This window comes from Myotis daubentonii, chromosome 16 (assembly GCF_963259705.1).
Source record: "Myotis daubentonii chromosome 16, mMyoDau2.1, whole genome shotgun sequence".
NCBI lineage: Eukaryota > Metazoa > Chordata > Mammalia > Chiroptera > Vespertilionidae > Myotis > Myotis daubentonii.
Window position 1 is genome coordinate 34077846 of NC_081855.1, and position 26212 is coordinate 34104057.

General features: G+C 39.9%; 1 protein-coding gene and 1 long non-coding RNA gene across 4 annotated transcripts in view; one reads left to right on the forward strand and one right to left on the reverse strand.

The window, feature by feature from the left end:
- Positions 1-8468: 8468 nt before the first annotated feature.
- Positions 8469-26212, reverse strand: part of TADA2A (transcriptional adaptor 2A) — a 44243-nt gene continuing 26499 nt past the window's right edge. For all 3 annotated transcript variants that reach the window (XM_059669707.1, XM_059669704.1, XM_059669706.1), the window contains 8 exons: positions 22234-22297; positions 20769-20812; positions 17476-17586; positions 15659-15730; positions 13803-13935; positions 13203-13246; positions 11328-11401; positions 8469-9935 (listed from right to left, as the gene is read on the reverse strand). In XM_059669707.1, the coding sequence (XP_059525690.1) occupies positions 9750-9935; positions 11328-11401; positions 13203-13246; positions 13803-13935; positions 15659-15730; positions 17476-17586; positions 20769-20812; positions 22234-22297 (728 nt within the window). In that variant the 3' untranslated portion in view covers positions 8469-9749. The remainder of the gene's footprint in view (positions 9936-11327; positions 11402-13202; positions 13247-13802; positions 13936-15658; positions 15731-17475; positions 17587-20768; positions 20813-22233; positions 22298-26212) is intronic.
- On the forward strand, positions 19686-20069 carry LOC132218458 (uncharacterized). Its single transcript, XR_009449204.1, has 2 exons — positions 19686-19937; positions 19968-20069. It is a non-coding gene; the product is annotated as an uncharacterized LOC132218458 (long non-coding RNA).

The following is a 26212-nucleotide window of genomic DNA, read 5'->3' on the forward strand; positions in this document are numbered from 1 at the left end:
CGGAACTGCTGAAGTCAATCAACAGTCACAGGTTCGGGGGAGGGATTGACGAAGGAAGTAAAATCGGGTACTGCGTTCACATCTCCCAGCATCTTCAACCAAAAAGCTTTGAGGCTTTTTCATGCTCGTCCTCATTCCCAGGGGGACTCGGAGTCTCCCCCTGGGTGCAGGAATATCTAAAAGTTCTACTTCCAGACAACAACAGAACATCAAAAGCATTTTCGTGTTCATCTTAGGGGAGCCAAAAAGTTCTGGGATGGAGGGATTTGTTTATTTTGCCTTCATAAATAGAGAATCAAAGCCTTAAAACTAGGCCCTAGCCGGTTTGGCTCAGTGGATAGAGCGTCAGCCTGCGGACCAAAAGGTCCCAGGTTCCATTCCGGTCAGGGGCACATGCCCGGGATTCAGGCTCAATCCCCAGTATGGGGTGTGCAGGAGGCAGCCAATCCAGGATTCTCTCTCATCACTGATACTTCAGTCTCTCTCTTCCTCTCCCTTCCTCTCTTAAATCAATAAAAATATATATTTTTTAAAAATGAGGCAAAACTAATCTTTTTGTGTGAGAGAAGGAAACTCTGATTCAGGATAAAACACTAGTTCAAATCTTGCCTGGGAAAGGCATCTTCCCAGCACTAAGCTACTCCACCATCAATTCATCTAGTGACTTTTGACATGCCAGTACCAAAATAGCAAAATCTCTAGAGAAGCCATTGTATGCCTCTCTCCTTTCTTTCTTCCCCTTCCTCCGTCTTTCCTTCAGTCAATTCAGTGACTCAGCAGCACAAATAGATGCATCCCTCTGGAATTAAGGTTGTTACCCAGGAGGCAGGTTTCCAGAACAGCTCTAGTTAGTGAGGAGGAGCCGGGCATGTTCATGGATTATAGGAACTGAGCCTACCATGAAGAATCATATCTTCATCAGTGAAGAGGGGGCGGGGGGAGGACTGACATAGACTGTGTTCAGTGTGAGGCACGTAGAAAGATCTAGAGATTAAGGAAAGTAGGACAAAGTGCTGAATTCAGCATGATCACTTAGTGACTACACATAGGCCTGTGGGTAGGGAGGTGCTTCATACCTTCACAGGGGACGTGTAGGCTTCTATGTGCCTCTACCAAAAAGGAAGGAAAAAAAAAAAAAAAGCAAGCAACTTGAAGGTATTATTTTCTAAACCAGCACAGTCCAACAGAACTTTCTGTGATATAAAGATTCTTTCTGTGATAGAAATGTTATGTATTTGCACGGCCCAGTACAGAATCCCCTAGCCTCATGCGGCCTTTGAGCACTTGAAACGTGGGCTGTGACTGTATTTTTAATTTTAAAAGCTTACTTATCGATTTTAGGGAGAGATTTGTTGTTCTACTTCTCTATGCATTCATTCACTGGTTGATTCTTGTATGTGCCCTGATCTAACCTGCAAACTTAGCGTATTGGAATGACGCTTTAACCAACTGAGCTACCTGGCCACAGCAATTTAAATTCATTTTAATCCATTTAAATTTCAATAGCCACATGAGGCTAGTGGCCACCTTTCTGGATAGCAATTACTTGACTAGAAATAGGTATCTTTATAGGTGTTAACGATCTTTATAGAAACATCTCAGAGGTCATCTGCTACAAGAGTATGACTTGTCTACGCCTCGGGAGGTGTGGGGGCTCCTGACTGTATCTAAATAAGCGTTTTAGAGTGATGCAGCTGCTACCCAACATGAGAGCTGATCTGATCAGACACAGTAAGTAGAGGGTGGAAACTGCTACTCTGCTTGGCTTCTGATTTCTGCCTTTCCAAAAATATTCTCCTTAATTGCTTAGGCTCCTTAGATTCATCAGACCTTTATGGGTCCCTGAGAAAGAAGAGCTGCATCTTCCATTTGTATCACTGCCTCTGGTTAACAAATTGACCGCAGCTTTGATAGATCTGTCAGAATTGGGGAACAGCTGTGATCAGGCTCCTCAGACGACCGAAGTTTACCATCAGGTCCTGTTGGTCACAGGTGTCCCAAGCCCCTGCTTGCTCATGTCTGTAATTCCAGAATATATGCCATCCATTTCCAACTAAAATGCAATATGGCGTTCCTCCAGAGAAGTCAGTCTTTAAACTATTGTCCTTTGGCACATTTGAAAGGGACACAGGACACCAGGTATTTGGGAGGAAACTATAAATGTGAAAAAGATAAAAGAACTAGGAGATAGAAGTCCCCAAATACATTTCATCTACTACAGAAATTGGCTAAGGCTGTTTTATAAGATGTAATATAGTACCTCATATAGCTATCATAAGGACTAAATTTTATTAATGTAAAATATTTTAAACTTCTATTTTTAGAGTATTTATAATTCTCATAAAATTTATTTTCCATTAATATGCAAGTGTCACATTACCAGAGAGGGTGTGCAAATGCATCACCCATAATTTTACTACTTAACAAACAACAGCTTTGTTCTTTTTACTATGCATGATTTTTTTTAGTTTTCTTTACATAGTGACATAGTTTTGTAACCTGACTGCAAGCTTCTTGGGCAAGGCATTGTATAAGAGACTATTACAATATGTCTAGGATAACTAGGTCATTTAGTATGTATCTGTCTCTGAAATTTTCTGCCCTTCATTCAACCCTGGGGCTGTGGCGATGATGCAGAGATGAGAATTCCAATGTAAATAAGATCCTTGAAAATGCACATCTGCCTGTTTTAACATTTGCTCTGTGTCTTTCAGATTTTCGTGTCCCCTCTGTGAGACTTTACCATGATGTGAATTGTGTGGTACAGGAAAACCAAGTGCTTGCTTATACCTGGCTGGGGTTAAATGAAAATATCAAAGGTCCCATGGGAAGAAAGGGTGGTTAATATACCTTATGCCATTTAATCTTCGTCAAACCCCGTCAGGAAGTATTATCAAGCACGCTTTACACCAAAGGGTTGAGAAACTCGCTCAAGGTTGTATTATTATTATGGAGCAGAACAAGCATTAGCACTCAGGTCTTTCCAGTGTTGTGCTGGTGAACAAGAAAGTATATAAACTCTTAACGTAAAAAGGAAAAGAGAGGGGTTTTAAAAAACTTACAACTAGGATGTATTCATGTATTCTTTACAAATTGTTTTTAAAGAAAGGGGAAATGAAGAACTATTTCCCCCATGAGTTAGTCGTCTCTGGTAGAAACAATACCAGCAATGGTAAGAGACCAAACTTTTAAGGGCATCCTAGGTAATTAATGCCACTTTGCATACTCTCCTACACCAGAGGGGAAAAAACCTGGTCCTACTGAAAGGGAGTAAACGCCCATGTCAGTCCAAGAGCCTATATACTTCCCCTCTAGTTAGAAATTGCTACCACTCAAACTCTCTATGCAAATGAAAGAGTGGAATATGAATGCGGGTAGGTAGTCCACGAGGTTCCCGCATGGTTTAGGAGGCAACATCTAAACTACTGCATTGCTCATCTGCTCTGCTTTGCCAAATTGTAGCAAATCTGTGTTACAGCAAGTTAAGACACCTCAAATGATTCCCCTCCACCCCAAGATGTGTATATTATTGCTATAAACATCCCAAAAGTGTCTCCAGAGCCCTGGAACAATGTCTGGCTACATCCTGCATGCTAATCAGGGGTATCTGCTTTCACCAGAGGGAGCTCCCAGGCCCCTATATCCACCCCACCTTGCCCCATCTGCTGGAAATTCATGGCTTGCCTTTCCTTCTCCTAGTTTCCATGGAGACCCAACAGTTTACTTTTTACCCCGGACTTTAAGCCATGGTTATTTTTAACTCTAAAACTCTGAGCCAGGTCACAGCTTGGATCTGGTAGATGCAATGACATCTATAGCCACTCTTCTCTGCAGCAGACGCCTTCTTTTTTGCAGTTGCTGGGGGTGGAAGGCACTCTGGGAGATGTTGCTCTCAAAAGGGTTTTGGTTTGCATCATGAAGTTAAAACTATGCTGACTTAGATCTGACAGCTGTCCTGAATCTGAACCCATGTAAACCCAAAACCAAGCAAAGATTTTCTTGTATGTGTGGTGGGGGCGGGGGAGTGTCAGGTTACCAGGTAAGGTTGACGTTGCTGTCACCTCCTACCTGTGGCTAGCGATTAGATAAATGTCCTTTGGTAAAAACATCAAAGTGCTCTCCTTTAGGCAAAAAATAAGGGCTCTGGCTCCTGCCTCTAGTACGGTGGCTTTTTCTGCTGCAGCTTGACCATGGTTAAAAAGAGGCTCCTAACAGGATACTATATGAAAATCTCTTCCACCTCTCCAAAGCAGACAACAAATTCCCAAGGGAACACTGCTGCCCTCTCCTCCTCTACCAAAACTCAAATCAGCCTCCCCATCCCCCATCTCTAAGGTCCCTGGTACTTGGGGAATTAGTGTCTGTTCATGGTATTTCTGAACTTTTCACTTCCTTTAAATAATTTTTTTAAACCTGTTAAATTACCCTGAAAATTGCCCTTTTCATGTTAGACATCCTACCATTGGAAACTGAAATATAAATATCAGACACTTATCCCAACTTAAAAATCCGTTTTCTTATAAGGGATGTTGATTGGGAACATTAAAATCAAGCTCCAGCCCCGTTGGTGTGGCTCAGTGGTGGAGCGTGGACCCATGAACCAGGAGGTCACCGTTTGATTCCCAGTCAGGGTACATGCCCAGGCTGTGGGCCAATCTCCAGTAGGGGGTGTGCAGGAGGCAGCCGATCAATGATTCTCATCGTTGATGTTTCTATCTCCCTCTCCCTCACCCTTCCTCTCTGAAATCAACTTTAAAAATTTTTTTAAAAAGGAATGCCTCCTAAAAAATATATCAAGCTCCATAGCACAGATTCCATTAATTTTTTTATTTCTTAATGTGTATTTTATGTTTTCAAGGAATCCTCCAAATGAAGGGTGATAATAAGGGGATAATCCAAATCAGTTACTATTGTTTATTGGAAGAAAAAAGAAGGTTAGGCCATTGCAAATAATTCCAGAAACAGGGAGTATACTTGGCAGACAGCTCTCCAAGGAGAAGAGATGCATTAGAAGTGTCAGGAGTTGGCACTTAGCTTTCAGTTCACTATTGAATAAGGGTGGTAAGATGACAGCATTTCAGCATTTGCACTTCAATTAGGAAAAAGTGTTGATTTCTTAAAACGATGAGGTTTTCTCCTTTTGACACTTTCTAAGATGCTACTTCTGTTCAACATAACTCTGGACCAGGGTAGGTTGATTAGCAAGCCCCACCTGGAAGTTTTCTGCCACATAAGACCCAAGGACTGAGCAAGCTGGGAAAACAAAAAAGTGTTACTTGGTTAAGAAGGAAAGAGTAATTCAACCAAATTAGTTTGATGCCATTCCCTGGGCTCCAAAGTAGAATACAAGTGCATCAGACTTAATTACCCAGTCCTGAGAGACATAAAACAAGTCTGTGCTGGCAAAGATTAACGACAGGATTTTTTCAAAACAAGGATGTACGGTGATATTCAAGTTTTTCTGAATCCTTCAGTTTGGGATTTTAAACTATGTAAGGGTTACTTTCTGCATTCTTAGATCAACTTCCTTATTCCTCCTCTTAACAGGGAAGGGGCCGAATACACAATGCATACCAAGCAGGTAACTCAGAGTGACAAAGGCATTTTAATGTCAGATGCAAGCCATTCATCCTTTCCTTAAATACCTGGGTCTCTTGACTGGAAGCCTGGTTGGTCAACTCAAAGGGCAGTTCATGTTTTCATCCCAGCACATCTCATCTGATAGAAGCCAAAGCACCAGGCAAACACTCAACAGAAGAACTCCATTCGGTTTAGAAACAGGCTTTCCAGATTTCTCAGAAATGATTCCTGTCCCCCAATCACCCTCCCCCCCACCTCAAAAGTAGCACACTGACACTCAGCCCTGCTGCATGTTTCATGGAAAGGCTTAGGTTCCAAAATATTCCCTAAATGCTCTTCACTATTGTTCTCACTCCCAAATTAAATGCCTATGTCAGCATGACCATGACTATCCTACTCAGGCTGCTCTGGCCTTGCTTGTACTCGGAGATCCTACTCAATTTCACTCAGAAGGGCTGGTTATTAGGTCTGAGTGAAGAGAAATCCTTTGTCTTAGCCCAGCTACCTCTTCTACACAAGGCAAGGCGGAGTCCCACTGTCCCAGAGATGACCCCCTTGGCAGACCAGGGGAGCGTTAACCACACCTGGTCTAAGCACACTGGACAGGAAAGCCAAGCTTCCAATTCAGCACCTCTTGAGTCAAACTTCAGAAATTTAGACATAAAAACCCAGGCACACACAATAGTGGAAAAGCTTTCTGTGTTAACAATAATAAAATATGTATGTAGAAGGCACCCACCACAAGATCCTTAAAAATGGATGAACCATGTTCCAAAATATGACTCTCTTGCCTGGAGGCCAGGGGAAAAGTGTTATCGGAGTTAATGTAAACAAGTTTTTTTCCAAGCTTCTCTTTGTATTTTGGGACTCTGATTATTCATATTGGACATTTTCATTTTTTTTTAAATATTGATTCTAGAGAGGGAGAGAAACACCTATGAGTTGGCTCCTGAATGCACCCCAGCTGGGGAATGAGCCCACAACCTGGGTATGTGCCCTGACCAGGAATCAAACCTGCCCCCCTTCTGTGTACAGGATGACTCTCTGACCGCCTGAGCCACACAGGCCAGGGCCATTTTAGTTCTTTTATTACACATCCCCCCATTTCTAAAGCTGGAATGACTTACCAACTGGAATGTTGTTGCTTTTGATGTCATTGGTCTCCTTTTAGCTAACCACAAGCTGGTGATTTCATTACCAAAAACTAGACGGCTTGTTCTTAACTCTCAGCAAGGACTGGTTCATTACCTACTGAGTTCAGATTTTAAATGGGTTAAAGGATGAAAACTAGAGTCCACGAAGGGATAAACCACCAATAGTTGGTCTCAAGAGAGACAGTCTCGGCCTTTAAGCACAGGAAAAGGGTCATTACAGGGAAAGAAATTCGTTCTCCCTTCCCAGCCCCGGCAGGAAAGATATGCCTAAAATGTCAGCAGAAACCTTTAATGTTAGATTGCAATAAAAATCCCTAACAGGCCGAAACCGGTTTGGCTCAGTGGATAGAGTGTCAGCCTGCGGACTCAAGGGTCCCGGGTTCGATTCCGGTCAAGGGCATGTACCTGGGTTGCGGGCACATCCCCAGTGGGAGATGTGCAGGAGGCAGCTGATCGATGTTTCTCTCTCATCGATGTTTCTAACTCTCTATCTCTCTCCCTTCCTCTCTGTAAAAAATCAATAAAATATATTTTAAAAAAAAAATCCCTAACAGTAAAAAGTCCTTATTCGTGTTGAGATTCAGAGTAAACTGTTCCTCTCTGAGATGATCTGGACTGAGACCTCTGTTTAATATGGCTGGAATATCCTCTGAAATGCTCTTGCTAGTTCTTGATTTTTAGTAAAAGGAAGGTCCTTCCTTTGGTGATAGGAACATGGAAGAAAATAATGTACTTAATCGAGCTAATATCAAATATGTTAGCAAATGCTTTTCTATTATAAGTGCATCGAAGTAGAGACTTAGTGACTCCTTTCAAGAGCACTCATCACCTAAAATATGGCTTGATCTTTGAGAAACCTCCTAGGGATTCTAGGTCTTAAGTTTTGCAAAGTTGGGTTTACCAAAACAAAAATAGTAATAACCCTACTTTCCAAAATCCAGTTATTTGAAATTACAGCCTCATTTTTCTATCACTATTTTCTTTTCTTTTTTTTTTCTTTTTTTAAATATATTTTATTGATTTTTTACAGAGAGGAAGGGAGAGAGATAGACAGTTAGAAACATCGATGAGAGAGAAACATCGATCAGCTGCCTCCTGCACATCTCCTACTGGGGATATGCCCGCAACCCAGGTACATGCCCTTGACCGGATTCGAACCTGGGACCTTTCAGTCCGCAGGCCGACGCTCTATCCACTGAGCCAAACCGGTTTCGGCTCTATCACTATTTTCACCTATGCTGTTTTTCCTCATCAAATCTGCTGATTCCCCAATCAGTTTTTCAGAGTTCAACTGATTCCAAGGTTTCTACCAAACTGTCCTACCATCCTCCCACTCCTAACTACCACAGCTGCCCCTGTGTCCTAGACAACCAAATCTCTTGGCACCATTTTCCTTACTCCCTCTGATGCCTCCATCTCACCCTCCACCCACTATGTCTGGAACAGTCCCCCACTTCCATCTGCGAAATTACCTCTTTCCTCCCGATCTTATCCTTGCCCCAAAAGCTCACCTCTCCCAGGAAGCCTTCCTTAACCAAGACTGAGGACTCTTCAGATTATTACAGATGTCACCTGACATTGATGTCCAATGCATTCCAAATTTTTGGGACCAGAATTGCCTTTCAAGGGATAAGACACAATCCCTTCGTAAGCAACTGAGAACAAAGTGGTAGTAGAATACATTTTCCTAAGAGAGACGAGTATGCAAAGAAAAGAGACCATTTCCATAAGCCACCCTTTTTACATATTGAAGTCTTTAATTATTTTAATTCCTTCAGATCCTCAGAGTTTCCTTGTCACTTGTAAACTCCTAGATGAAGTCTATTAGCAAGCTACATGCATATTTACATCAAAAAGTCTGAGCAGACACTTCCAACAAAGCATATAATATTTTAATTAGATATTTTGAATGTTGAAAGAATCAGTGACTAGAGGTAATTTGTGCAGATTCTAAAGTTATTTCTATATACAACCTTCCTTCTATTAGAAATGGGATAACCATGACTCTGAGTTTGGCTTCTGATTCTACAGAAAGTTTTGAGGACCAAGTTTCAGATGTGGTGGAGTTACTCACCCTCATATCTACTGAGTTCCATATATAACTCTGCTTTACTTTTGTTTTAAAAGTAGCTTTTATTGCAGGCTAGCCATTCCCCATTAAGAAATTAAGGTTCAGGTTTCAATCCAAGCACAGTGGAGGATAGTTGCATCATCTCCATCCTCAGGGGCCTGGTATCCTGGGAAACCCAGGGTACGAACAGGGTGAGTCCAGGACACACGTGTTAGGAGAGAGAGTGCAGTATGATGAGGCAGGCATCCAGCACCCTAAGTGTGCTTTAGCTACCAGAATATTTGACACCACAAATTGAGCAGCAAAACATTTTAATCTATTAATTCTAAAAATAACCGAGACATTTTATATCTGATGCCACCTCCTCAAAAGTCTACTGCAGGTTAGACAGACTGCAAAGTACAAAACCAGACATTCAAATTAAAGATGCACTTTGGGACAGACCATGATGAGATTTCCCTCCCTTGTGCTCATAAACAAAGAATCCTCAGAAGGAAAGAGAAAGCTTTCTCATGGTCCATAACTTTTCTCTTACTGTAAATCTGTCTGTATTGTTTGAAGGCAAAACAGATAATGAGAAAACCAACCATTCAAATACAAGAGTCTGAGCTGGACCCATGGGACTGAAGACTGGTTTAGTTCTATTTCTACCGACACCATGACGTGAGGTACTATGGTTCTTGTTTTAGTTACAAGAGGTGCTAGGAATGAATGCCCACTCACGTTTAATAATAGCATATCTAGCATATAACTCTGCAGCACAATACCAACAGCAAGAGTGTTTTAAAGCAGGGCAGAGAATGAAGTAGACATTCTTACAGCTTAAGGTTTCCTTTGTTCTTTCCCCTTGTTTTACAATGAGAATTCAGCTCAAGAATATCCATACTGTCCTTTGGTCCAACACATTCCAAACCTGTGATTTCAGGTCTCAAGCCCTGAAGGCCTCAGGCTTTAGTGATGTGTCCTTCTCGAATAAGGAAATCATAGATTTTCCGGGTTTTGTTCACGTCTATCTTGATGAGCGCTCTTGCCTGTGCCAGTCTCAAGCCTCCTTGCTTGTTACATTCGTTCAGTAGAGCAGATTTGTATTCTAAATAGGCTCCAGGGACCAACCTCACCATCTGACAGAGCTGTAAGACATGGCACATTTAATAAACATTAACATCTATCATTCTCATAATTTAATCCAGCAGGTATAGACAAAACAAAATTTAAGAAGTGACATCAACCTCCAACTATTTATAGGAGCTGTTGGGTGGCTGGACTACATTCCTTTTAGTCTCTTCTTTGGAGGGAATACTCCCTAAGAGAGACACTCAGGAAGAGAAAGCCAGGAAGTGATGCTGGGAGAGCCTTTAGCAGGTGTTGGTGGGGTAGAGGCCCAGCACATTCCAACACAGCCAGTCAGGGAAGAGCCACAGGGCTCAGTGGGGTGGCGGTGCAGATACTTGGGTTCCCAAGTGTGAATCACATTATTTTTAGTATGGTCCCTGCTTTTGTGATTACATTTCCTACTTTGGGAGGGAGAGGAGATATAGAGATCTTGTTAAAAGAGGACACTTTTTTTAGCTGCTAAAATTTTAGAAAGCTGGCTCATTCCAGTTTACTTGCCATTATCCAGCAATGAGCTGTCTAAGGTTACCGTGTTGTGGTAAAGATAAAAAATGCTTAAAACTCCAGGCTATTCAATACTTGATCCAAATGGCCTGTGTCCTTTTTTCAGCAATACTTGGATATAACATATTTCTAAACTAATCTTTACTATTCCTAGTGGATATAATAAAAGACTAATACCAGCCCCGACTCCTCTTTACCACCTGACCTGAATTAATGGCACGAAGCGGCAGATGGGACACTGATCTGAGGAACAAAAGAGGAATCCCTTTTCTGGAATGGACTGTAGAGCCGAAAACATTTGATGATGACTCTTTTGAGGCTGGGTGTAAATTTTAGAAATAGCCAAAAGTAACATGAAGACAAGTCTGATGATTATAATGGAAAGGAAAAGTGAATCATGTCATTTTAAAATCAATATTAATGTGTGGCTATATATGATAAAAATTTCCTTTCTTTCTGCTTATAAACATGCTATGGAGACAATTCCAAAAATCTTTTAAGTGATGGTTATACTGTTGGAAAAAGTGTAGAACAACTCAAAGTGACCATTCTAATAGGAAGTAACCATTTCATATATATCTTATTTTAGGTTTATAAAAATTAATTTCATTTACTTTAAAGCATTCAGTATAGTATTGGGTATATGGTAAATGCTCAGTAAATGACAGTTGCTATTATTTGAATTTATACATCATGTGCTCTTCTCCCAGAAGGCAAATGAGGGCAAGGTGGTAGGGAAAGGAGTCCTTTGAAACCTGCTGAGGTTAGCTCTGTAGCGCACAGCCTTCGGGGATGGACTGGAACTGTACATGTTGTTAGCTAAGCAGAGAAAAATGGGTTTGATCCTGTAATGGCAATTCAATGATTTCTCAGCCTCTTTCCTCTAGCGCCCCTTTTTTTGTTACCTCCTTTTCTTTTTCGTTCAGCTTCTCTGTGCCAGGGAGGCCCGTGAGGTTCAAGGGTGGTGCACTTCGTCTCCCTACAAACACAGACAGAAAAGGGCATATATGTCATAGAAGTGACAAGTCCTCAGGTGGAAAATATAACAAAGTTCACTGCAGCCAGGCCAGTTAGGCACAAGATCATTATAGCCAGCTGTAGGAAATCTCCACCAGTCCCCTTAGGCGCCAGTGTAATTAGCAACACAGGCTCCACAATGTTTACTTGAAAATAACAACGCTAATTTGTGTGCCTGGCCGGAGGGCCTCAGTGATTGAGCGTCAATCTATGAACCAGGAGGTCACGGTTCGATTCCCAGTCAGGACACCTATCTGGGTTGCGGGCTCAATCCCCACTAGGGGGCGTGCAGGAGGCAGCCTATTAATGATTCTCTCTCATCATTGATGTTTCCATATCTCTTTTCTCCCTTCCTCTCTGAAATCAATAAAAATATATTTTAAAAATAAATAAAATACTCACATAATCACACATAGCAGAGCATCAAATATGACTACTTAATATAGCAGTTACTACCCATTTCTTCTGAACCCAATAGGAGATTCAAAAATCTAAAGTCCCCCCAAAAAAGGGGGACATCTGTAATACTTTTAATACAGATAAATTTAAAATGAAATTAAAAAATAAAATCTAAAGCCCAGAGCTCATCTAGTTAAGAAAGGTCATACACTACCTGCCTTGACAGCTGATGAATGGAAATAACAACTCTGCAGGAGACATTTCCTAATCCTTGCCACTCTGCCAGCAGTACAAGGCAAACATGGTAATTAACCAAGTACCATTTGCCTTCAGATCAAAGGCAGACTGTTAGGCCAGCAAAAGGCCCTTGTTATTTATTATGTGCGGGAATATCTGTTCCTTCCAAAGCAGCCCTGTTTACCGGAAAGATCCACAGAGAGAAACAATGAGCTATTATATGGCAAAGTAGAGGCTGAGGTGAACTCACATACCTGAGAAAGAAACCTAAGTATGAAGACACTGCCCAGGATGGGAAGCTTGATGTACAACATTTTTTGGTCTTGTTTTGAAAGTTTATTTGAGATTAGTGTTAAGCTGAGTATGGGTAGACTGAGTTAAGCAGAAGAAAGTGTAGACAGAATAATATAAGTTTTATGGGTGTTGTCATTTAGGTGTGGAGAGAAAGGGAAGGGACTGTTAAGAGGCTTGCTGTGCTAGAAAACAAGCTTCTTTGTAAAATTAACAAAGGGGATAAGGGCTTCTCCACAACCTAGATATAGGGGGTGAAGAGGGCTAATACCAGCCTAAGAAGCAAGAAAGAATCAGTGAGCGCAGATGGTTCAGAAACACAAACACCAATGTTGCATGGTCATGTTAGCTCATTCTTATTTATTTGTTTGTTTGTTTGTTTATTTATTTATTTATTTGAGAGAAAGGGGGGAGGGGGGAGAGAATCTTTTTAAGTCTCCAACTTAAAAAGAAAGCCTTGCATTTCTGGCAAGTAATATGCCTCTTTGCTCATATAGGACACACACCTTTATTTTCTCCCCTTTGAAACAGACCTCAATATCTGTGGTTAGATACAACCACAGTCAACTAACTGCCCACAGACATTGGTAAAATAAAGAAACCACCTCTTTGGAGTTATTCTTCCCTGTCTCTGTACTCTAATCCTGAGGCTAGTCTCTATCTGGCCTTGAAGATTCTGAAAACTTGCTGATGTTTATAAATTGGGACAACACATAATTACCATTACTCTGTCTAAGCACCAATTCCACAAAACAGGGGACGGACTGTTGGGTCAACACAATCTCTAGAATGAAAACTTAACAATCAAGACTTGCTCTAGCTTGAAAAGTAATTACCTGAATTCGAAGCCATTGAAACGGAAGGACTCAGGCCGGAATCACTACGATGAAGAAGAGGAATTTAAATTTATGTCACACCAGGGAAGGCAGTTTCCAAAAGCACATGTGTCTGGCTGCCATGTATCAGGCCGGTTACTTTGAAGAGAGGGAATGAGATAGACTGCACATGTTTTACAGGTTATCCTGCTGTACTAACCAGGAAAAGACATCTGTTCTGGGAGGGAAATCACTTGGATTTGTTAAGAGCTCTGAGCCCAGAACATCACGGAGACCATTCATGGGAAAAGATAGGAACATGCTTTTCTCATGGAAAGTATACTAATAGATATGGAGGGAGGGAGGGAGGAGACATGGGTAGAGGGAAGTTACTTATTTTAAAAAATAAAATCAAAGTAGCAAAGAAGGATTGTAGGAGGCCAGTTATGTTTCTCAAAACTGTCATACTGTCTTGTTTCTGAGAGAGACTCCTAAAATTTTCTGAATTCCTCCAGCTACCTGATTATTGCTACTCTACCATGGGTAGGCGCCCATGGAAATGCCTGAAAATACGTGTAAAGGCCAATAAGGATGCTCCTCCACCCTGGACTAAGTGCTCACATGTCGGCCTGCCGACGGAGCCACTGCTGGCAAGCACTGCTGTCCTGGATGTACTGGAGGACTTCGGAGAGCATGGTGCGTTTAAGGCGCTCCTCCTCTCGCGTCTTCTTAAGGTGATCATAGGTTCTGGCACCTGGAGATGTAAAACAACCACAACTGCAATAATAATGCAGAACTAAGAAGGGCTTCCTAACTGACCAGCAAACGGCTTGTCTTTTTTTGGTTTCTTTGCAAAACTGCTTCCACAATTAGTTTTCCAAAAGCAAAGCAGATTTCTCCTAGTTTAAAATCCCTTTTTATATTAAGAAATTAAAATATTTTTATTCCTTTTTTTACCTTTAAGAAATTTTGAGGGGGGGAAAAACCCAAAACAAAAAAGTACAAAGAAAATAAGATGATTCATCTGTCCACCCCCAAAAGTAATTAACATTCAATATTGTCATATTTGCTTCCTGTTCTATTTTTCTATCTATATATTTTTCAGTCACACAAGTGCTATAAGCAAATATTCTTCCTTAAAAAGCAATCAGAATTACAAATAAAAACAAGCCTTCACTGATCAGTACTGTTCCTTTCCCCTCTGTCCCAGAGGCAGCCAGTATCAGATAACCAAGCCCTGTTATCAGAGTTTTTACATGCACCAGGGCTAAACAAAAGTTGTGTGATGTTTTATACTTGTTAACAAAGGTATATAGATGCCAAAATGCCACACCACTGCATTTCAAACTATGTTCCACGGAGCCCCCTAGTCCCATGAACATCCATCAGGGCTTACATGAAGAGCAAGGGCACCACCACATACTGGTGGTTCTGGGTTCTACATACTGGTGGTTCTGAACCACTAAACTTCAACTAAAGTAGTTCCACTTTTACCTTATTTATAGATTAGGGCTCCACATAGAATTTTATTTTGAAAACGATTTCCATTGTTAAAAATAAAGAATGATTATACTAAGCTAAACTTGCACACATAGGGCTATTTCCTGTGGGTACTGGGTGACTGCTTTCAACCCACAGGAAGGAGGGAATGCTAAAGATCATTCCAACAACAATAATAAAATAGCAGAAACTGTCATTTGTGGAGGATTTATGGTGTGCCTGCTACTGTACTACATTCTCATGCATTATCTCTAATTTATCTTCAGACTAATTCTAAGAGACTTGGGAAATTAAAACTGGAACAGAATGACAGATCTGGTAAATAGGAGAGCCAGAATCCAAACGCACACTGTCCAAGTCTAGACCTCAAGCTCTTAACTCCCATAATACACTGTCTTTCCTTATGACCTGGCTCTACTACACATAGCTCTTTAATCACTTTAAACCTTAGCTTCTTCATTAAATGGAAATAACAATATCTCACTCATGAGTGTTATGAGAATTAAATGACAGGATCCAGGAAAAATGGGTAGCATAGGGACTGGAGCATGGTAAACTGTTTCTATGCGATGTTAGCTACTATTAATATAATTAATATCACCACCTCAAGACACTCAATCAAAGCACCTAAAGCCAGTTGAAGTTTGGTTAATAAGAATGATTAGACCATGCATCACTGAATGTTAACTGGCTGAGGCTAAAAATTAGAATACAAATCCTTTTTTTTAAGAGGCTATACAATCCTAAATCTAAAGCAGTGCCTCTCTTTTGTGTGCAACTTTTATTTTACCTCAGATAATCAATACAGTGGTATTTATAAGGATTAAATAGATGGAACTTCACTGAAAGGTTTAAAAACTCATTCTGAAGAAGGAAAGCTTATTTAAAAAACAACAACACACCACATCACCTCAAACAGAGACTTCCTCTGTGTGTTTGGAATACATTTGGCCTCTGATATAGCAAGTAGTACTTACTACAAAAATTGGTGATGCCTGCTGTCCTGTATTCCTGGAGCCGCTTGATTTCCCTTCGGAGTTCAAATTCCACTGTTCATCCCAAAAAGAACGAAGGAGAAAAATGGGGAAAACACAATCAACATCAATGAGCACTTTTGCTGTTGAGCATTTTAAGTAATTCTGCCTTATGTAAAAGACTGGGCAATTCCATTCGGGGAATCCTATTTGTTGGTAACATCTCATTAGAAATTTTGCCCTAGAGCTGAGAAAATCCCCCTCCAGCTGTCTTCCAGCTGCTGTCTGGGGCTGGAGACAGCAGCAGCTGCAACGTCTTTTAGAAAACTTACAGTGAACTGGCTGAATTCATTTAGCTAGAGAATAACAAACTTTTAAACAATCAAGTTTCCCTGCTCTATTTATTCTGTGTTAAAAGTTCTACCACATAACCACATTCTTTTATGAAACCTGTCTCTGGTATTATTTGATGTGGCCCTTTTGCAAGTGGAGGACAAAAGCTCTGTGCTCAAGTCCCAGATAATTTCTTTCTTCACAGACACAAAAGAGCATTGTGTTTCCCATAAACCAAAGATTTCTACTTCCTCTGAGCACACAGACCAGGCTGCACTGCTTGGGTTATTTGGGTGCTTTGTAACAGAGGATGAAGGAAATGCCCGGACAATCCGTGGGGTGTAGTTCCTTGAAGTGGTACATAGCCCAGGGATGGCACAAACTGGGACAGGAAGTAAAGCATCAGTCACCTCATATAAACCACATGAAGAATAAAACCAGACAGGGTGTTTGGTGAGGACAACCGATCTGGTTCAGATAAAAGCCTATCATGCCATGTAAGAAATATCTGCATGACGAGAACAAGGTGAGAGCTTTGCTAAAGTACCTTCCCAGAATTAAACTTATGTCAAACACATAAATCTCACGAAGAAGGGTAGACTAAACCACCCCACCTCTTTCAAGTCTAGGCTTCCATCCCTTAAACAACTTTAATTTTTTATAGCGAAAAGCCAAAGGATAACTAGGTAGAGCTCTCTCAGAGTATCAGGCGAGAGAATGATGGAAATACTAGCTACATGAGTTATCTAACTCTGTCCCCACTTTAAAAACTAGTTTTAAGCCCTGGCTGGTGTGGCTCAGTTGGTTGGAGCATCATCCTGTGCACTGAAGGGTCTCTGGTTTAATTCCCAGTCAGGGTACATACCCAGGTTTCGTGTTCCATCTGCAGTTGGGGCACATGCAAGAGGCAATCAATTGATGTTTCTTTCTCACATCAATGTTTCTCTCTCTTTCTCTCTTCCCTCAACACACACCCCTCACCCCTTTCCTCTCTTATATTCAATTTAAAAAAAATACCCTTTGGTGAGGATAAAAACAAACAAAAAAGTAGTTTTAATACTAAAATATTTATGAACAAATAATATAATGCCTGGGATTCGCTTCAAAATAATCCAGTTGAGGGTGGAAAGGAAGTGGCAGACATGACACTGGGTTGGCCATGTGTTGACAGTTGTTAAAGCTAGGTGATGGATATATGGGGGTTCATTATACTATCATCTCTGCTTTTGTATGTAGTTTTGAAAACTGTCATTAACAAAAAGTAGGGGTAAAAATGCTAAACTACTGTTTATATGGCGGAAAGAATGCCACTAGGTTTTTTAACCTCCCCTCCAACTCTGAAAGCTCCAAATTAATTTCATGGTAATAAGGGCAAAGAAAAAATATCCATGTATTTATTTACGGAACTTCACATAAAACACATCATTATCTCTCCTATTTTTATAAACACACACACACACACACACTCAAGGCTCAAAACCACCTACGTGCATGGCTTTCAATGAACTTGTCATGCTCCACTGGCCCCACAATCCTTGCAAATCGCCTCATTGTTTCATAAAGGTCTTGGACCTCCTTGGGATACCGCCGTTCCATTACTACAAAGAAAGTAAAACACAACCACATCACAAAGAATACAAGGATCCCTAAGTTTTCTGCATTTCTTTCACAAGAAGTGAAATGGAAGGACATTATTCATGACCTCACATGACTCATTTACCCATGACAGGAAGCAAACAGGAAAGCTAAGAATGCAAAACACTAATCATAGCAGCATCACAACTATCACATAGGGATGTTGCTATCACAGGAGAGCATCTGCACTACTGAGCACCCTGATGTCCTTCACACCTCTCTCTTATCTGTACAGGGGCAGGAACTGTTGGCAGCAATGGGAAAGACAATTAAAGGCAGATCATACATTCTTAGGAAGAATGTTGGGCAAATTTGCTCGTAACTTCTGCAGGAAAACCAGGAATGTGCAGACACAATAATCCATCTAGAAGAGACTAGCCTGGAAAAAGTGTACCATCTTTTTCTTATTTTAACTATATTTTATTGATTTTTTACAGAGAGGAAGGGAGAGGGATAGAGAGTTAGAAACATCAATGAGAGAGAAACATTGATCAGCTGCCTTCTGCACACCCCCTACAGGGTATGTGCCCACAACCAAGGTACATGCCCTTGACTGGAATCGAACCTGGGACCCTTCAGTCTTCAGGCCGCCGCTCTATCCACTGAACCAAACCGGTTAGGGCAAGTGTACCATCTTTTATATGCCTCTCCAAAAATCTTCCTCCTACATACACTTACTCAAGTGAGGCATACAGTATTTCTTCACTAAATTAAATACCACAACTTAAGTTCTATTTTGATAACTATCATGCAAGTAAATGGTCACACATACAGGATACCTAGGGTCAGCAACTTTGAGGATCACTACTGAGCAAATGTCTAATAAAAAGAGATATTGGCAAAGAAGATGGGAAGTAACACCCATCAACAATATAGTAAGTAGTAGGGTGGAGCAGCCAGAAACCCTCAAAGTGCTACTCAGTCATTTCAATCAGATAATAGAACTAGGCTAGTTCTGTCCACCTCTGACAGTTATTTAAATTAAGTCCTTTTGTCAGATGAATATTTTTCCTTGCAGGAGACATTCTTACCCACAAATTCTAAGAGCCAATTAGATGGGCAGCCACCGATGGATTATTTTCACTATTAACACCACCTCCCTTCCCTGCCTCTCACTACAGGGATAATATAGAAGAATTTGGAGTATAATTTTAAAATTTGATGGAAAAAAAAAACCCTCTGCCTACCATATACTGAAGGTCACATGTACATTCAGTATAATGACCACTGAAAACCTCTGAAACCACATTGCACATGTCATAGTTAAGAGTAAGGAGGCTAAACTGACCTCTGTCCCCCAGCTGAGATTAGATATACACAAGAGTCACGGACTACTATAAATAAAGGTTAAAAACCCACTGACCCTATTATGAAAAGCCTGTGGCTACCAGAATTGACCAATTATTGTCTACAGAAAAGGCAAAGGAAATCTGCTCCTGAGTTAGTTGTGCAAACCCACAGCTCTCAATGAGGATGAGGTTAAACAGGCAATCTCGTACACTGCCAGAAGGAATACAAATTGATATAACAGCTTTTGTAGAGGAACCTGGCAGCAAGTGTCAAAAGTTTTTCATGACCATATCCTTTGACCTATTATGTCACTTCTGGGACTATACCTAAAAAAGATAAGTAAGTCTAAACATAGAAAAAGTTTTATTCATAAACAAGTTAATCACAGCATTATTTTTAATGATTAAGCAAATGAAAATATGCTAAATAATAACAATAGGCAGGTTAAGTATAGTATTATATAAGTATATATATACACAACACATTATGTAACTGTTAAAAATGACATCTTCCAAACACCACAATCACTTGAAAAGTGTGTAATGGAAAGTGAAAAAATAAAGGACATAAAATGTAACATATTTATGTTCATGACTATATTAAAAGACAACCCCTATGTCTGGCTGACCTGAACCCTATAGGAGCCCAGAGTATCAAAACCTGTAGGAGTCTATCAACTAGGATAATTATTAGGTACTTAAAAATATACATATTATTGTGACATACAACTATTATAAACATTTTAATTTAAATATTGCGATTACTCTGAGATCACATTCTAATTTGCTGAACAAACTCTACAGTGTAGAAGAAAAAGTACAGGAACTCTTTCTGCCCAGCCTAGGTATCTCCAATATTTAAAAGAGTAAGCTCAAAGTTGGCATTTTAAAAACCCCACTCAGATTTATTATCACCATCATACAATGGTAAAAGCCACTGTTATTTGTTTGTCTATGATACAAAATAGAAAAACAACTTTCTGTTGATTTAAAAAACAAAACATTTTTACAACCTGGTGTTCAAGGTTATGTTTTTTTTGTTTTTTTTTTTCAAGGTTATGTTTAACGTATAGTTCCAAACATGACCCTACCCAGGTCCAGAAAATGATTCATGCATACTCATGTTGCTATACAGTAATTACTATACTGATTTTTTATTTTTTTATATATATATTTTATTGATTTTTTACAGAGAGGAAGGGAGAGGGATAGAGAGTTAGAAACATTGATGAGAGAGAAACAATGATCAGCTGCCTCCTGCACACCCCCAACTTGGAATATGCCTGCAACCAAGGTACATGCCCTTGGCCGGAATCGAACCTGGGACCTTTCAGTCCGCAGGCTGATGCTCTATCCACTGAGCCAAACCGGTTAGGGCCTATACTGATTTTTTAAAAAGATTATCATGCAAATGTTGACTATATATTAATGGTCCTTAACTCTTACTATTCAACAGAATCGTTTCGAAGACTTTTATCTTTATTTATTTACTAGAGGCCCGATGCACGAAATTCATGCAAGGGGCTCAGCCCTCGCAGCCCCAGCTTCGTCAGGAAGGTCGTTTGGCTGTCAGGTCTAATTAGCATATTATGCTTTTATTTTTATAGATTGCCTTGAAGACTTTTTAAAAATACAGATGCTTTATCTCTATCCCCAGAGATTCTGACTTAATTAGTCTGTGGTGATACCCTGGTATCAGAATTCTTGAAAGCTTCCTAAATGATGATAATATACAACTTGGATTAAGAACTACTACCAAAAAAAAAAAAAAAAAAGAATTACTACCATAAATGATTTAAAACTATTCAGTTAATGTTGGAAGAAATTTTAAAATAAAGAAAACAGCTAATACTTACACTGAAACTTCCTAAGGTTGATTAATCCATGATCTCTTATAATTCTAGAATGAAAACCACAATGTTTATTATAGTCAGTTTTACATTTAATAATGTTTTCCACATGCAGCTTTTACCAGACATCCTAAATATTCTGAGGTGAAATATTGAGGTCCAAAGAAGTCACTCCCCACATAGTTCTGCAAATCAGTTAGTCCCTAACACAATTGTAGGCTCTCAAGCATCATACATTTTTCCTCTCCTTGGGCTTAGCAGACTCCCAATAACTATTTGCTGGATGAATGAATGAACCAATGAGCACTTACAAATACTGAAAAATACATGTCTCTAACTTAAGATGAAACAGAAGGGAAGCTGTATTCATGTCATAAAAATTAACTTATTCAGTTTAGGGAATTTAAGGGAAATTCAGGGGAAATCTGTTAATATAAAAGGACACCATGACCACACATTCAACATTTACAACTGCACACTGACATAATGCTTTGAAACTATTTGAAATAAATATTATGCATGTTTAATGGAGGGCATCATAAAACATAATATCCAACAGCAATCTCAACAACTGAGTTCTATAATACTGTCTAGCTCAATTGGTTGTTTAAAGCAGAACAGAATGTAAGTAAACCATGCAGGATGATGCGTCTGGAGCCTTTGATTTATAGCAGAGGTGTCATGACTAGCTAGGAAGCTCCTCACAAGAGCAGCCGAGTAAGCTTCTGCAGCACTTCTCAGAGGCCAACTCAAACCCCCAGAGAGTGAGCTTTACTTTACATCACATCTTGGTCCCTGAACAGTGTCTCCCAATTTAATCAGTACAGCAGTTCCCAAGTTCCATTCCTTTTTATTGTTGTGATGCCACTACATCTCTAGTCAGCAACACCACGTGTTAGTAACATGCCTACACACACACACACACACACACACACACTCACAACCTCTACATACCCTTCTCTGAATGTTAAAAGAGTCTGTAAACCAACAAACCAACAGGGGTCTGGGATCCATAATTTCTCAGTCTGAATGTATGTTTTGTTCTATTGCAAAGAGAAGGAATAACCAAGAGTGCCTGAAACTTGTTCAGAATTTCCTTTGAAATTCTTGTAGATAAAAGATTCTCATAAAAAATAATCCATTAGAATGAGAACATTATAAAAAGCATAACAACTTAATAACATCTTAAATTTATCTTATTCCTTCTTTCCTTAAAACAGTGCACCCACATTCTTCACTGGGCATTAATACTTCAAGAAAGGTTAAGGAGGAGGTAAAAAAAACACACACCACCACCAAAACAACAACAAAAAACCCCGACAGGTATTATTATCCTCATTTGATAGATGGAAAAACGGAGACCCAAGGTCTTCCTCAAGGTAACAAGATAAACCACAACTGGAACATTCTTATCGACTATATGTGTATGTGGTCAATAGTCCAAAGCTGAAAGAAGGTTTTCTACACTTACTTTTTCCGCCTTTGTCTCTCCTTTAACCTGGAATGGTAGATATCTACTACAGCCATCTTCAGAGCTTTAAATAAAGAAACAAACGAATACATATAAATAAAGCCAAGACAAAAATAAAAATCTTTACACCTCATATTGCTATCTATTTCATACTCACTCAGTGGTCTAGGAGACCAATCACTAACTACAGGAAAAATATTAAGAGAAATGAATTAAGTTAGCGCTATGTTACATTAAACCATTCTTCTAATCTACAATGTATGAATTCTGAAGAAATGGTAAGACTTAATAACTTCAGTAGATACTAGAACTATTCTAATAACCTGTTATCTCCTTAAGCATTGTGTAAGTTCGAGTTTGGTGATTTTGTTTTAATTACTGAAGATATTTATGAAGAAAGGGGCCCTAGAGCACAAAATATGACCTGATGTGTCCTCTGAAAAAACTAAAATACATTATTCAAATGTTAGGTAACAATTTCTAGTAACACACCAGCCTTCAGCCTTCACAATAAGGAATTTGTTTGTGTATGACAATTACTTCTTCCAGGATAGAAAGCTTCATTCCAAACTACAGCCTCTGTAATACTAATAAACAAAAAAAGCAATCCAATCTCATCCAAAAAATGTGAGATACAAGTTCCGGTTTAGCTCATGGGGGCAATGAGTCAGCACAGATTTATATGTTCTGCTAGGCTAGAGCAACTCTTAAACCTTGTTTTGCAATGGATGTTAGATGTGCTCTAGCTGAACCTCCTCTCCCTACTCCATATCCAGATACCTTTCCTAGTACTAGTCCCTGAGGGCACCTCCATGGAACTGTTTGAAACCCACGCTTCTGCTGGAAATAGTTTTAGAGTAGGGGGAAAATGGAACCAATTAATGAAGAGAGCAGAACTCAATGGCTTATTAGAATCATCATTTCTTTCACTACATGAAAGCAAACAAAAGTTCATCAATGTACAAACCTGGTGCACTATCAACATGGTAGCCCTGGCGGGATCATAGAAATAAATTCTGGATACTTCATCCTGGCTCATTACTGTCTACTTGCCCTAAGGATAGTCTCAGATTAGAAAGAAGAAATATCGAAATCTAACATGCTGGGCTATGAACAGATGCATTACATATGTCTGTAACTTCAATCACTGGGAAATGACCAGAAATACTTTATCTAGGCCATTCTCCTTTGGATCTGAGATAAAAATAAATTCTAGCTGGATGATCTGAAGAGGTGAGAGAATGCAATATTTTTTCAAGTTTAAGTATTAAAAAAAAGTGTTAACTACCATGAAAATTTTTTTGTTCTTTTCTAACAAGTTCAAAAATTTAAACATCATTGTTTCATTTTTTTTCTCATAAGTGCCAACAAACTAAAAATAATTCAATGATAACAAGTCCATGATTTAAGGCAATGGTTTTCAAACCTTTTTTAGGTAGAACTCTTTCTACAAATGAACTCTTTGCCCTGCCACCATCTCTAGCAGTTGCTGTGCAATGATAGGCTCTAGAATACTGTGCTGGTGGAGATGCACTTTACATGCCTGTGTGGGGAAAAGGAGGATAAGAAAAGGGAGGGGAGGATGTGTCTCTCACATGCAGTGTAACCTTATGCAAGTTTTAGAGTGGATTCTATTTCTTATGACAAATAGACTTAGGAAGTCAAATGTTCAACCAGAAAGAGGAGCAAATATAACAGTTAAGGAAATAGTTAAAATACACTATTTATCATGTTCCAGGCTCTTTATGTGCCTCATTTCATTTATCCACCCAATAAGATCCACACAATAATAAGATGAGTTCAATAGGAAAGAAACTACTTCATGATGTAGTGGAAATCACTGCTAATTTTGACAAAATTATTTTTTGTTATTTTTCTAAGACACTAACTTACCATGCTATTTCCTGAGATTTGTGTGGGGATGACTTAATTAAAACAGACAAACTGAAGAGACTGTTACCGAAAAAAAAAAATTTTTTTAAATTAAAAAATCTGTAAATAAATACTGCTGATAATTAGTTCTATGGCTTGATCATTTCAATAGTTTAAACATGTACAACTAGCTTTGGGTAACAAAGGGAAGGAAAGAAACACATAGAGAAGATTCGTATTTGAAGCTCTCTCTTTTCTTGATAAAGCACACTCAAGTTGCAGCAACTGATTTTAAGTTCTTCACTTATAACTCAGCGAGGACCACAGCACAGCAGGCAGAATAGAAATAACACAGCAAACACTGCAAGAATGAGAATCATCAGTTCACATTCCACTTATAGTGACTGGAGGTTCCAGTAAAGTGGGAACAAAGAACCAGAGATCATTAAAAAAAAAAAAAAAAAAAAATCAGCCCTAGCTGGTTTGGCTCAGTGAATAGAACATTGGCCTAGGGACTGAAGGGTCCTGGGTTCGATTCCAGTCAAGGGCTAGATCCCCAGTGGGGGGCGTGCAGGAGGCAGCCAATTAATGATTCTCTCTTATCATTGATATTTGTATCTCTCCTCCCTTCCTCTCTGAATCCATAAAAATATAAAAACATAAAAACAAAAACAAACCAAAACCACCCGTCACCTATGCACTGATGTAAGGCCTCTGAAATCTCAGCCTTGTGGGAAGAATAGTCTCCCTGTGACTATACTGGGTACTGATAATAAAGTCTCCAAATGGCTGGCCTTAAAATATTTCAAGTAGTGGGCAGAAGTCAGAGGCAGCTCCTTCCCACTGCAATGTATTTCTAACATTGTTCAAAATAGCTAGCAACATGTTTCTGTTTTCCTGACAGAAGGCACTACTGTTTATTTGGCAGGAAAATCAAGTCAGAGGCCTTAACTGCAGGAAAGCCGATCAAAATCCCTATTACAACCACACAAGTTCAAACCTATGACTCCGGTTTTTTTAAAAATTTTTAAAAAGTCATTCCAACCTCCCCCGACCTCCCTAGCTTTTGGCCCAAGAGGTGCACAATTAGTTATGTGAAGGAAATAAGACTACATGACCTAAAGGTTAATGTCAGCAATTAGGAGGCCTGAGGCACGTAAGTTAACTCCTTTGTACATTACCCTGAATGTAAAATGGGAACATATCTATTCTTTTTTTCTTTTTTTTTTAATATTTTATTGATTTTTCACAGAGAGGAAGGGAGAGAGATAGAAAGCTAGAAACATCGATGAGAGAGAAACACCTATCAGCTGCCTCAGCTGCCTCCTGCACATCTCCCACTGGGGATGTGCCCGCAACCCAGGCACATGCCCTTGACCGGAATCGAACCTGGGACCTTTCAGTCCGCAGACCGACGCTCTATCCACTGAGCCAAACCGGTTTTGGCATATCTATTCTTATTTATCAGGAATGTGGTTAAGCCATAGGAGACAACAAATGTGAATATCATCCCACCTCTCAATATGAACCCAGCAACAAAAACTTAAGGTTTAAAGATAATCAGTACAGTATTAAGATCATAGACTTTGGAGATGGCTCTGTCACTTGCAGGTTATATTACCTCAGGCATGTTACTTGGTATTTCCATTCCTCAAGTTCCTCAACTATAAAATCCTATCTAATAAAGAGGTAATATGCAAATTGACTATCACTCCAACACACAAGATGGCCACCCCCATGTGGACACAAGATGGCCAGCAAGGGAGGGCAGTTGGGGGCAACCAGGCCTGCAGGGGAGGGCAGTTAGGGGTAATTGGGCCAGCAGGGTAGTTAGGCATTGATCAGACCGGCAGGGGAGTGGTTAGGGCAGCCGTGGGCAAACTACGGCCCGTGGGCCGGATCCAGCCCGTTCGGCTGTTCTATCCGGCCCGTGGAGCCGAAAGAGCGGAGGGTTCTCTTGCTCTCCCCTCCGCTCCTTCACCAGCAGCAGTGTTTTGTTTTGTTTTTGTTTTTTTTAAAATATATTTTCTTGATTTTTTACAGAGAGGAAGGGAGAGAGATAGAGAGTTAGAAATATCGATGAGAGAGAAACATCGATCAGCTGCCT